At 35.1% G+C, this 13,140-nt stretch overlaps 1 protein-coding gene across 1 annotated transcript in view; it reads right to left on the bottom strand.

Annotated features, from left to right (window-relative positions):
• LOC149426543 (uncharacterized) overlaps positions 1-13,140 on the bottom strand; it is a 150,683-nt gene that overhangs the window by 70,271 nt on the left and 67,272 nt on the right. Inside the window, exon 4 of the mRNA XM_089631656.1 lies at positions 5,609-5,744. Coding sequence (XP_089487782.1) covers positions 5,609-5,744 — 136 coding nt within the window. The remainder of the gene's footprint in view (positions 1-5,608; positions 5,745-13,140) is intronic.

Genomic DNA, 13,140 nt, shown 5'->3' with positions numbered 1-13,140 from the left:
ACCCACGAACGGCGCAAGGCGATGCGTGGATTTATCAGATTATAATAGGAACCGAGCAGCAAAGAAAATAAAAATAGTTGTTTATTGTTGAGTTTATTGATTGCTGTTAATTTTTTAATTTTTAATTTTTTTTTTTAGAGAGTAGAGTCCTATTTCACTGATTCAAAAACACTTCGTATGATAATTTAATTATTGTTAGCTAATTTTATATCAATAGAATTTGATGTATTTCGCTAGACAAATTTTAATCGTAGCTGGTAAAATACATTGAGCTGTCACTTTTTGATTGTTACTTCACTTTATCATTGGATCACAAATGTTTTTTAATGTTTCTCAGTACACAAGTCACTTTTGAGTTAAATTGAATTGAAATCCTTCACTGTAAACACTTCAAACACCGCAAAAACTTTGTACAGTCAGACTTTGTACAGTCTTTATATATTGTAATTGAATTCAAGTTAAACACCGTTTAATGGTTGGGTGTGATTTTTTTATTAGTAAAGCTGTGGTCATTCCTTCCTATTCCATACCAAAGAAAATCTGAAGAACCCTTCCGAGATATAAAGATTGAGAAATAATAATCTTTGGAGATGGAAATATATTGAACGGAAATGGTGGCATTGCGATTGTGCCTCGTCGTGGTGCTAGGGAGTTACGAGTCATAACAGTCAAACATGGCAACAACTGTTTTTCAATCCATATTAATGAAATTGGCTGAATTCTAAAAAAAACAGTCATGACCTACTAAACTAAGTAGTGATTAAGATTAGAAGAATTGAGGATACATGGTAGAACAATTTATTCCACTATGAAAAACATAATTTTACGTACTTTACTGTATTTAACAAATTTTTCTTATATTGGGTAGAGACGCAAGTACAAAAAATTTTCTATGATAAAGAAAATCATGGGAAATAACATGTGACTGGAACGGAACATATAAAACACCAAGATGTGCTGTCGTAATATAAATAAACAAACCGTTTAAATGTGTTTTTTTTTAGTTTATACAGCATAAGAGGTGAATACCGCCCCCAACACGCGTCAGTCTGAAGCCAGTGAGACTATGACATCGTCAATAGGGGTATGTTGTGATGCTGAAGGAAATGGGGAAAACGAAGGTGGGGAAGTACCTGGGTATTCAGATCTTGTCACCAAACGTTTTGATTTGCAATTGTGGTCTATCACCAGGGCGATACTGAAATTATATACCACTCGTATTGGTATTGAAAGAGAATATGTTTTCATCAGTAAGTTTTCAGCGAACCAAATGCGAGAGAAGCTAGAGATAAAGCAAAGCAAATTTATAAAGCTAAATAGAATCTCATTCGATTCTAGTTATTACTTGTATAAACTGTAAGATCATATAATTTATCTTATACATTCTGTAAAATTCCTTAAAGCAGTTTACAGTTAATGTTGCTCTCGTAGCGGACATCCCACGGGCTCCAGTCTCCAGTACGGAGAAAGCGACAAAAAATACTTAAAAATTTAAATTTCTTTCAGAATACTTTTAGTGATATTTTAAGTAAATGTGACTTAAATGTATGAAGAGGAAAAGCACTTGAACGGTTAATCCTGTTTTTGATTGCATTCGGACTTAAAACATTTCCAGCGTTACTCGGCAATTTCTCTCCCACTCACAACCGCAGCTGCGACCGCCGCATTTCAATGTGAAATACCACGCTAATGATGTACATTACTTTTAACTTTTCCGTCGGCATTTTCCCGTGATTTAACCTTTTTAATATGTTATTCAGATCGGCAAATATAAAATCCCGTCTACCGTCGGAACAATGCCGGAGAGAACAATACATGTGTTTTTTTATCAAAGAAAAAGTGTCTTACAAAACGCTCCATGTAAAACATTATTTTTTGATTGTATCCTTTTATTACGTATTTCATCATTTTTAATATGGCGCTTGTTATTTATATAACAACGTAGAAATAACTCACTGAATCGTGTGAGCGTTGGAGCGTTTTGAAGGATTTGTGATTACAAGTTAGCCGTGTAATTTTAAATTGAATAATAACATCTTAACTTTGAATACAATAAAAAATAAATGTGTGACATTTAGTATATCATCAAAAAGACAGCCTTCTGACACTCATAATCTAACTATACATAATTGTCTGCTAAATTGTAATTGCTACCCCTTGGAAAGTGTAGCTTGTATCATGTATCTAGGTGTAAAGATTGATTATGTTAACAAATAATATCAGGAGACTTACATTTATTTTTAAAGTACTTCGACACATATTGGACAAAGAGAAATTAAAAACTGTCTATTTTGCCTTAGTCCAATCTCGACTTTCTTATAACATAGTATGCTGGGGATCATGTCTAAAGTCCAATTTTGAACCACTAAATATTACTCAAAAATTGATCCTTACAAAAAAAAAATTGTTATCCATCCAACCTACTTTATAAGGAACGTAATGTTATGTGCATAAAACAGCTATATATCACTCAAATACTTTGTCGATTTTTTATCAATATTAAATTTTCTGAAAGAACACAACAAATGCGGACAACTAGAATTAGCTCTACATTGAACTTTGCAGCGGTACATACTAAAACTTCTTTTGGTCAAAGAAATTATTTATATCAGGCACCACTTATGTTTAATATTCTTCCAAATCATATTAAGACTACCAATTCCTTAGTTAAATTTAAAAAGTTAATTAAGGTTTATGTATTGACAGACGATTGTCTTAATATTTTTTCATCCTTGTCCTTTCTTAAATAATAGTCCCATTTGCTAAAAACTGAATGTCACCCTATCTATCTTTATTATTTACTTTGCTTCTTCTTTTGAATGATTAATGATTAGTTATGGTTCAAATATTGTTACAATATACTGTCAAATTACCCATCTGGTAACACATCTAATACTCATTTTTTCTTTAATTATGAAATATTTTGTGTTTGTATGTAGAATTACTTTATGTTTGTGATACTCTTATGTTTGCTTTACTTAAATGTAAATTGTTAACCTGGATACAGGCTTAGTCCTAGTGAGGTTGATTTTTATGTGAAAAAAAAATGTTTTATGTCTAGTGAGATGCAATAAATAAATAAATTTTAACATAATGTTAGGCGGATAATTATAATATGACGGTTTGAAGTGTAATTACTCAGTCTTGAGAAATACGCTTTCTAACTGCATTATACGAAGAAACGCCGAGAAATATTTTTTTACTATACCTAAGGTAAACAAAGTACTAGTAAAATTGAATTAACGTTGAACCTCAAGAATATTAATATTTCGATGAAATATTCAGCATAAAATTTTATGATGTATTTACTATAAACTCGGTCTACCTTTAGAAACCATAAATAATTATAACCACTTGATGAACCAATTAAAATTATTAAATCTCTTTGACATAAGACTTTGTAACATACCGTTTTGTCTCCGTTAACCAACTCAGAATAGTGAATGTTATACAAATAAATACAAGGTTATACTTTACCTCTTCAGTCATATACTTTTCCACTCTGCCTTCTCACCAAATTAGTTCGCTTTGGTTAGAAAGAGAATGAATTAGAAATGAATTAAAATGTGAAATACCTATTAAGTTGATTTTAATAAGGTTTGACCAAGTTTTAATACATACTTTTAATTATATTTGGTCTTCTTTTATCTAAATCTTAAATATTTGTCATATGGTTCGGGGTTATTTCTTCATTGTTCACATCGTCATTGTCAATTAAATGCACAATATCGTTCACTGTAGTGGTTCTCTGCGTGGACCTCAATAAGGCTGAGGTCTTCGATGGCAACTTCTGCAATTCAGCAACTCTGGCTCTCATAGTCGAGTCTCCAGCAAAGTCTGCTATCATCGCATTTGTATTTTTTACTTAGGCCACTGGCCGCGTGTGTTCACTGCACTTTCTTCATCTCACAGTCCGCTTTAGTTCGCTGAGAGGATCAGATATCTTGCGAATCACTCTCTCTAACTCGATTGCAACTTCTTTATCACCGCCCAGCATCACGCCACTGGACGGGAAATGCGTACCTGGTGTTCCACCAACACTCTCGTCTTTTTTCTCTCTCAGTCTTCACTTGACTCTCCTGTCTGTGCTCTATCTACACGTAGGACCCATGGCTCTACCCTACAATACTACTCTTCTCCATTCTTCCCTTCTGGTTCTTACGACCATGTGTGTCAACGGTTCCTTTGTCTTACTTAATACACAATGCGAGAGATGCTCTTCCATAACACTTACTTATTTATTAATAATTTATTTATAAAAATTGTGACGAAATGTGATTCGTTATAATTTTTTTCCGACTTGGCTTTATTTTTAAAATTGTTGACGGTTTTATAGACAGCCCTATTTTACTTAACCTAAAAACCTTCCATATGTAACTAGAAATATTTGGTCGAAAATTTTTTTTTAATTGCAACACCAATATCAGAACTGAGTCATGTATATACTCGCTTATACCTAGATTTCATGCAGTTGTAATAATGTGTTCAACTCCATGGAATTTAGTTACATGAAGCCTATAATAACATACCTCATAAATGAATATTAATGTTAGCTTTTATTATTCTCTTTCGTTTGTTGTATATGTATACCACATGTTTGTAGAAGCCCGGATGGGTGTATAGTATAAATAAATAAATGCCAAGGTCAATTATTATGTAAACACACCTACGCACACGCGTAAATAGAACAACCTTATGGAAACAAGTACCCACACAGATCAGTTTTAAAAACTATACCGAAGAAATTGAGAGAAGAAGAATATTTGATTAGGCCACCAAGTTTTTTTTAAATGGGTTTTCTAAAACTAGAATGGCTTTAAATATGACAGCCGCAAATAATTGGCAAAACTATAGTTTTTTTTAGAAATGCCTATGTCCAAAGCAGCACACCGGAGGGCTTAAGAAATAATAAAATAATTTTAATTTAAAAAAATTCTAAGAGTGCCCAATTATCGAGAGAATGTATTTCAATAGTTCAATGGAAATGTATGTACCTACATCAGGAAAAAACAACCAAGAATCAACAATTTTATGTTCTATCCCAATAAACTTTCTAAAAATGTATTTGTTCCGCAAAATTAGATCTAAATGAATGAAACTTTTTTTGTTTCACAAACAGGCACTGACCCCGGGCATATTGCTGAAGAGAGCCGAAATCGGTCAAAAAACGAAGGAATAGTGAATAGTGAAATCGCAAAATAAAACAAAAGAGTTTTAAAGCATCTTGTTCAATTTGTGTAATATAACACGTACCTATCAATCAACTGTCATGGCGTAACATTTTTTGGATAAATTAAATAGTCCATTATTTCGTCGTGCGAAAAACATTAGATTGACAATGTATCGTGAGTTTTTAATGTTGGTACATTGTCCCCTAGCAGATATTTTATACTGCTTTTATTTTGTATTAAAAATCTTTACACAAATTCTCATCAAACACAATAGTTTAGTTTATTTGTACTTTTGTTTGAATTGTTTTGGCGTGTTAAGTAAATGTATAGATTGATTCTTTTATTGTTTTTCAATCATAAGATGACAAATCATATAGTCATTTACCAATCATTCTGGTGTTAATAATGACAATGAGGTAAAACGTTAGGCAACTTACCAACTACGTGCATGTAGCTCGTCTTCATAGCAGTGTGAAATGATGGGGCATCTGCAGAAACCTCGCATCGGAAGCGGCCGGACATGACGGGGGACACGGAGCGGAGCACCACCACCCCTGGGCCGGACCTACCCACCTGCAACAACCAACAGTTAGTCTTCATAGCAGTGTGACATGAAGGGGCAAAAACGTAACAAAAACGATAGAAGAACATAAGGACACGGCCATCTTCAGGTAGTGAGATATACAAAAAGGACGGTGATCTCATTAAAACTTCTGAAAACAATTGTGGGCTGGCGTTTGCGTACACAGAAATATGGTTTGAGGTAATGCTACAGTTTATTCAGGGCGTACGAGGGTTATACAATCCTAACTAGAATTTAACTCGGTTCAAACTCTCTCTGTTTTCACGTGAATATTAGAAGTTCAAGGCTCATATGAATTCGAAAGGTTACTGAAGCTCAAAATGGCGATGGGGGGCTGCTAGAAATCACTTTTTTGCTTGTGTATGGATGACGGTCACCTGACACCTTTGCTCTGGTACAGAATTTAAAAAGACTGGACTTACGGTACCATTCCGATTTTAGTTCAACGACAGGTCCATCTAGGCCAAAGGTCCCCAAACTTTATTGTTCCGTAGACCACGTGCCGAAATTTTCTGTTTATGTAGACCAGGGGTGCTCAAAGTTGAACTGCTGGCGATCTACCTCAGTATTATTAGATTCCGATCGATCGACTCTGAGAGGCTGCATGTATGTGTGATGCAGGATTGTCGTCTATGTAGGTAGGGTGTATCGTGGCGTAGGTATAAGTGTATATATATAGGGACGTTGCATAATTGCATGGCTACGAATCCACATAGAATTTTGAGGAACGACAGAAATTAGTTCGCAATATGCATTTTTTTAGTCAAGGTAGGTGGAGGTCTGCACTAAAAAGTCAATGAAAAAACTTATATTTATTCAGAATCGCAAGTTTATTTGTTCTTAAAAAAAAAAAGAGTTCTAGTTTCTAAACTTAACTAAATAATGACTTTGGATGTTGAAGCGTGCACTGCATGTCCTCAGCATACTTTTCATACGATGGTGCGTAATTACCGAGTGCTAATCGCAAGCACGATGACATATTATGTTCATCTGTTAGTCGATTGCGATATTTTGAATTCTACAAGCTACGAATAAATAATAAAAAAGAAGAAATGAAAAATGGGAAATTTTTCTCGAGATCGACTCAAAAAGCACTCGCGATCGACCGGTCGATCGCGATCGACCGTTTGAGCACCCCTGATGTAGACCCTTTGCTTTCTTAATATAGATTTTTTTACAAATTCATCAACTTCAATGTATTTTTGAAGCTGACAAATTGATAGGGTTTACTTTAGAGTGGAAAATTTTTGAATTATAAAATAGTCAATATTTATTATTGTTTATGAAGTAAAACACAAAATATAACTCTAGTAATAGAACCTAATAATTAAATTAATGTCTCGAAATTCTCGCTCTATATTTCAATTACTTTAACGGTATCAAATGTGCAAGTTCAATCATGGACCCCCATTTACATCTCATGAATCCGCAATTTTCTTTTCATCGACATGGACCCCCTGCAGGTCGATGTTGACCCCTGAGGGTCGATACAGACCACTTTGGGAATGACTGATCTAGGCTAAAATAATGCAAACGCATCCAGTTTATAAGGGGACTGCGCGGAGCCCGGCCGACGTCATTAATGCGCGGGAATCTATAAATCCCTCACGCGTGAACTTGTTAACTGTTCGGATGGATAGCAATGGTCGGCAATAGTCGACTGAGGATTGTCGAGCTTCCGGTGCTAGCGTGGACGCCGGTTAGTTCAACTCATTGCCACGTTGGCGCTCGCCTAGGGATAGTTTTTAATTGTTGTAGGGATGTGCTAGCTTAATCGATATTATTGAGTTATGACTTGCTTACAATTTTCTGGGTTTTACTTTTTAGAAGGGTTTTTGCAACGCAACACGTTATTTAATTAGATTCACTGATTATACACAGTTATTAATTTACCAAATGTTTATTTCAAAGAGCCACCATTATTAAAAACGTTAGGCGAAAGAATGTGAAGAAAGGAAAAGAAAAGAACGTATAAGCAAAGAACGGAGGAATATTTGAAACTTTAGACGTGTTTAGTGACCAGATCTGAAGAAAACCAAGTACTCCCCACAATCTCATTCCCCTCACCACTGCATTCAACCTCACAATATACTTCAATTAGAGATGCCATAGTCTCTCTGTCTCCGGCCGATTTTATTATTACAAAATAAAACTATTTCGCCATGTTATTTCAGAAGGCCAAATAAATTCTCCACGTAAAAAATACACAACTTTGTAAAACAAAAGAGGCTAAAACTTTTGACATACATACAACTTGTCCATCTGCCATAGATATGAAACTCAGATATTGGGGTTCAAAATTTGAATCCCAATAAATTACTAACATTTTGAACTTAAAATTTTTGAAAAAGTTAATATGTACAACGAATTGTAAATTCATCATACCTATTTTTTTTTAATATTCCAAGCAGATGAAATTTAGCCAAACAACTAAGCAAAAAGAAAACAGATATAACCTTGTTACCATGAAAATCATCTAGACTCGGAGCAACAAGATTCAATCCGATATTTTATTCAGTTTTTTTTGCTAAATGCCATATTTTTGGTAAGGAATGTACTTAAAACTAGAGACAATTAAAAAACAATAACTTCTTCATAATATTTTCTTTTCCATAAATTTAATTTTTCATTTATTTTCTCAGTATCACACAATAGGCAAATGGAACCTTATTGTCCGAAGCAAATGAGTTCGAATACCATGCAAATAAAACCTGTTACTGTAAAAATATTATTTCTATGGCAGATAGAACGTAGCCCGTAAAATTTTCAAACGGAACATTGTAGTCCAAAAAAATCATCATCATCACTTTTGGCTCTACAACCCCTGATGGGTCTTGGCCTCCTCAAGAGTCTTCCTCCACTCATCTCGGTCCCGCGCCAGCTCTCTCATTCCGTTCCGATGTTTTCCGAGGCTTGTCTTGAGGTGTCGTAACAATATGTTTTTTATGGGGTGGAGTTGTTACCCCTACGCCCAACCCCCAACCTGGAGGACCAGGGTTTTCTGTTGGAGTTTTCCTTCCCTTAGCTGGCTGGTTCCCGTTTTATGGCGCCGGAATTTCACCATTCGCCCTCTCTCTATCTGCTGTGATGTTATATCGGTGGTCATCACATTGCCCAGGGTTCGCGGGGTTTTTCTGATGACCACTCGTGGACGCTAGAGAGTCGGACTTATTGGTAGTGTTGCTGATGGTATGCAACGTGGCGTTACGCAGTATTTTATAGGCACCTTCCTTCCAGCAGAGAGTGTGCCACTGCGACCCCACCAATCATTCGAACCCCTCCAAAGTCCAAAAAAATAAATTTAAGAAATATAAAACATTTTTTGCGAAGTTGGGCACATTTTAGATAGGGTCATAAAAGAGAAAAAAATGTAAGAAACTTGATGCCAAAAAGTCAGTTTTGGCTAAAATGTCTGATATAACCTTGTTGCCCCAAGGGAACGTTTTTTTATAAACTACGTATAAAAAATAAGGTCATAATCTTCGCAGAAATTCCGGCTAAATGTCAGCAAATACCAACATTTACATCACGTAGTTATAGATGTATGATCTTGTGGGGGTGTTTTTCACAGCTACTTAGACATTATTTATATTTCTTGAATCTACCGTATAGAAAGTATAACCCATCGCTTTATAAAACAGTGCAAATGACCTTATTTTCCGAAGCGTAAAATGGTTAATTACGAGGAAAATAATGTGAAATTGTGCACATTAACAATTTAAACGACGAGAAAAAAACGGAATAAATCAAGAACAGCGACAAGGAATGTATCGTGTAAGTACCGAGCCTATGATTAACACGCAAACAACAGTGTCCCAGTCTCCGAAGCCATCGGAGCGATAATGTGTCCTGAAATGGCTGGCCCTTGCCGTGATTTACAGCCAGGACGGGAGGAGGGCAAGAGACAAGAGACTAGGGCTTCTAAACCGGTTACTTTTATTCCAGTCACCGGATTAAAATAAAAATTGCAGTACGTGGGCTTATGAACTAATGGAAATATGTAAGTATTGAAGATAACATTAACAATTACTAAACGAAAGATGTGAAACTGGATGTGAAAATAAGGTCGAATTAGCTCAGCGGTCAGAGCTCTTTCCTGGCAAGGAAAAGAACCTGGGTTCAATTTTCAGATGCGACGGATTTTTTTTCTGCCTTTTCTGTATCACATCTTTTGCTTAAGCTCCCGCATTCCCAAGTTCTACCGATTTATAATATATTTCCAAACACTTTTAAGATTTTACGTTCCTAAAAAAATATATGTTATTTTTTTAAGTAAATATCTGTACATTTCTTAGGCCGAAACGGTAATTATATGAAATTCCCTGAATAGAAAAAAATCACAAAGTAAGCTCTGAAAATTATTAAAAACTCGTTTTGTGCTGTTATTTAATATGTTAAAGGTGTTAATTCACAGTTTATCTTTAAATGCAACTAAACCATTTGTCGAGAGATTTTTGCTCTATTTCAAACGCATTAATTATTATTGTTTTTTTTTTTATATTAGCCCGCTCCCTCTAACATTCGTATTTATATATGTCCCTTTCAAACCATCTTTGAACGCTTACTACGGGGTCTTAAGGGTTATTGATATTGTCTTAGTGATTAAATGTAACAATTTAAGGTTTTACTCATCAAGTTATTCCACAATAAAAAAATAAATAACATATGTTTGATAGAGACGGTATGGCAGATTGTAAGAATTGACTATGAAACGGTTATTCAAAAGATGTAAAAAAGCAAAGCCAGAAGTGCACAGTGCGGAAGTCAACCCCAATGTATGACAGTGAGGAATGGATTTTTCCGAAGAAAGGGTAAATGCAAAGAACTCTACAACTGGGTTTGGTAGGAATCTAGGAATCAGCGTCTCCAGGAGTGACGGACATATGAATATATCTCAATATCTCACCGGCACACCTCAATCGATGAACCCGAGCACCCCTGCTATATCACTAAACGTAGCGAACTTCTTGGGGTGACCTGTGGTACAGGTATTGGTTATCCAATAAATGGTTCCCGGGGCGGAATCCAAACCCGCCTCCCAAATTGAAGAGATAGATACCATACCAAGAAAATAGATACTTTATAATATATATCATTACATTTATGTGGTTTGGTTTGGTTAGTGAATACATTTTTTATATAGTTTTCATATTCATTGCAATTTGAGATATCTACATCAGAGATAATTCTGTTATATGTTGAATACAGTCTCTAAGGACAGGCATTTTCGTTTGATTTAGCTTCATATTGTTTTCATTAAAAATATTGTACAAGCGTAAGTGACGTTAAGGTACATTCAAATCAATTTTGTTTAACCGGACAATCGGCAATGTTGCTTACGATGTTACATGGCATGTATATTGTCTACGTACACTCAATGCATCAATTTTGAAAAATACAGTTGCGTCCAGAATATTATTAAATCGATTGTGCGATTTGTAAGAGATGTATTTTTTCTGAATCAATTCATTTTTTTTACATGTAATGCATAAAATGAAGATCACACAGTTGACGTAAGCTCTAAATGACTTCGTACCTATGCCAAGTACAGTTGGAATTGAAATGTTTTTGAATTCTTTCGTATTTCTTATCATAAAATCAAGCATTTTGGCTGCTTTGTGTAATTTGATTAATATGATATTTATATTGTAACTAACTATCGAGAATCACACCTAGATAGCGTATATGGGATATGATTACAATTTTATTTTCATTTTACAATAAATTATAATAAGTCATCCTGCAATTTGAAAAAACCATTTAAGTTATTTATGGGTGTGTACAGTTTGGCATCATCGGCAAATAATTCTATTTGGGAGTGTTTTACGACATTCACTAAATCATTAACATATTAAAATTAAAATAATAACGGACCTAGATGAGACCCTTGTTAAATCCCTTTATTGGTACTGCTCGTGATCTATTAAGTATATATGAAATTAACCAACGAAACAAGTTAGCAAGTATACCCACAGACCAAAGTTTCTTCATTAATATATTTTTATTGATTTTATCGAATGCTTTGGAGAAATCAGTATACAGAGCGTCTACTTGAGTGCGGTTGTCCACGTGATTAACAATAAAATCGGTAAATAAAACGAGATTGCTTTCTACACATCGGCGTTTTATAAGGCCATGTTTTTTTTGGTTTTAATATGATTTAGTTGTGAACGTTAACATTGGCAGACTATTTTTTACATTAATTTGCTGAAAATTGATAATTTTGCAATGGGTCGATAGTTTTTAACATTACTTTTATCGCCATTTTTGTGGATTGGAGTTACATAAGCCGAGATAAATGGAATTTGGACATTTTTATGTGATACCTCACAAGAATGCCCCTGTCTGTACGATGTATGGCAGGGAGGCCATGTCGCCACCCGGTGAGGCAGCGTTGTGAGGCGGGTTAAGGTAGGGGCTGTGAAAGGGATTTATAAATGCGGGCCTTGAAGAGGCCCGGAATAGATGAAGGAGGAAACATAAATGCCGGAAACTCGTTCAACAAAACGAGTCGAAGAAGCGGAATGAAGCCAACATCAACTGTGAGTGGGTGTTCCGCTCGTTTACGTCGACTTTCACTCACGTGGACCGTTACACCGGGTATCAATGCTGCTAGCTCCTTTGAGCAGGTTCCATTAAAATAGCTGTATAACAGACGCAGCATGCCCACATTGCGTCCTTTGCAATGAATCAAGTAGGTTTATCAAGTATTATGGGGCTCCAGCCCAGAGGCGACTCCCAAATTCAATTGTTGGGCGTACTTGACCTTTGTATAGGGTTAGCAGCTGATAACTATTGACTGGTTACATATGTTCATCAAAAAAAGAGGAAGGTTACTAAGTACATCTCATACAGAAAAACTCTGCGTCAAGCCTGTGTAACGTCGGGGACTTGAGTACCTACGGCTTTCCTATCAAGATTCTATTAAAAATGTGACTGCATGATCATTACCCAATAAACTTTTAGTCATTCCTCGTACTCGTACCCTTGTACGAATAAATATAATGCAAAAGATGCAAAATTATTATTTTTCAGAAGAATACGTGTTCCGATTTTATCATAACATATTCGTGCTTTACTGATAGTTTGTTATTAAACTTGTCAACTTATTCGTTATAGGCCTCCAGTCCCATTTTAACAGGAAACCGAATAATTTGAATAGATTTTTAATAAATTAACTATATTTCATATCATAACCCGTGTTCAAAACCAGTCGTCTGTTAAAACAGGCTAACCGGTTTCTTAAATATAAAAATAATCGAAAACCGGTTATTTTGATTAAAGTGTTATTTGGCAGCCCTAGAACGGGACCATTTAAGTATCGTGTTTCACATTCTCGTATACAGTTCCTCCCTCTCTTCTCAGTTCTGAATACACGGCCTTATT

This window comes from Hesperophylax consimilis, chromosome 1 (genome assembly GCF_061612785.1).
Source record: "Hesperophylax consimilis isolate HC1 chromosome 1, BYU_Hcon_1.0, whole genome shotgun sequence".
Classification (NCBI taxonomy): Eukaryota; Metazoa; Arthropoda; class Insecta; order Trichoptera; family Limnephilidae; genus Hesperophylax; species Hesperophylax consimilis.
The sequence above is the reverse complement of the archived record's forward strand: the minus strand, read 5'-3'. Positions and strand labels throughout refer to the sequence as shown.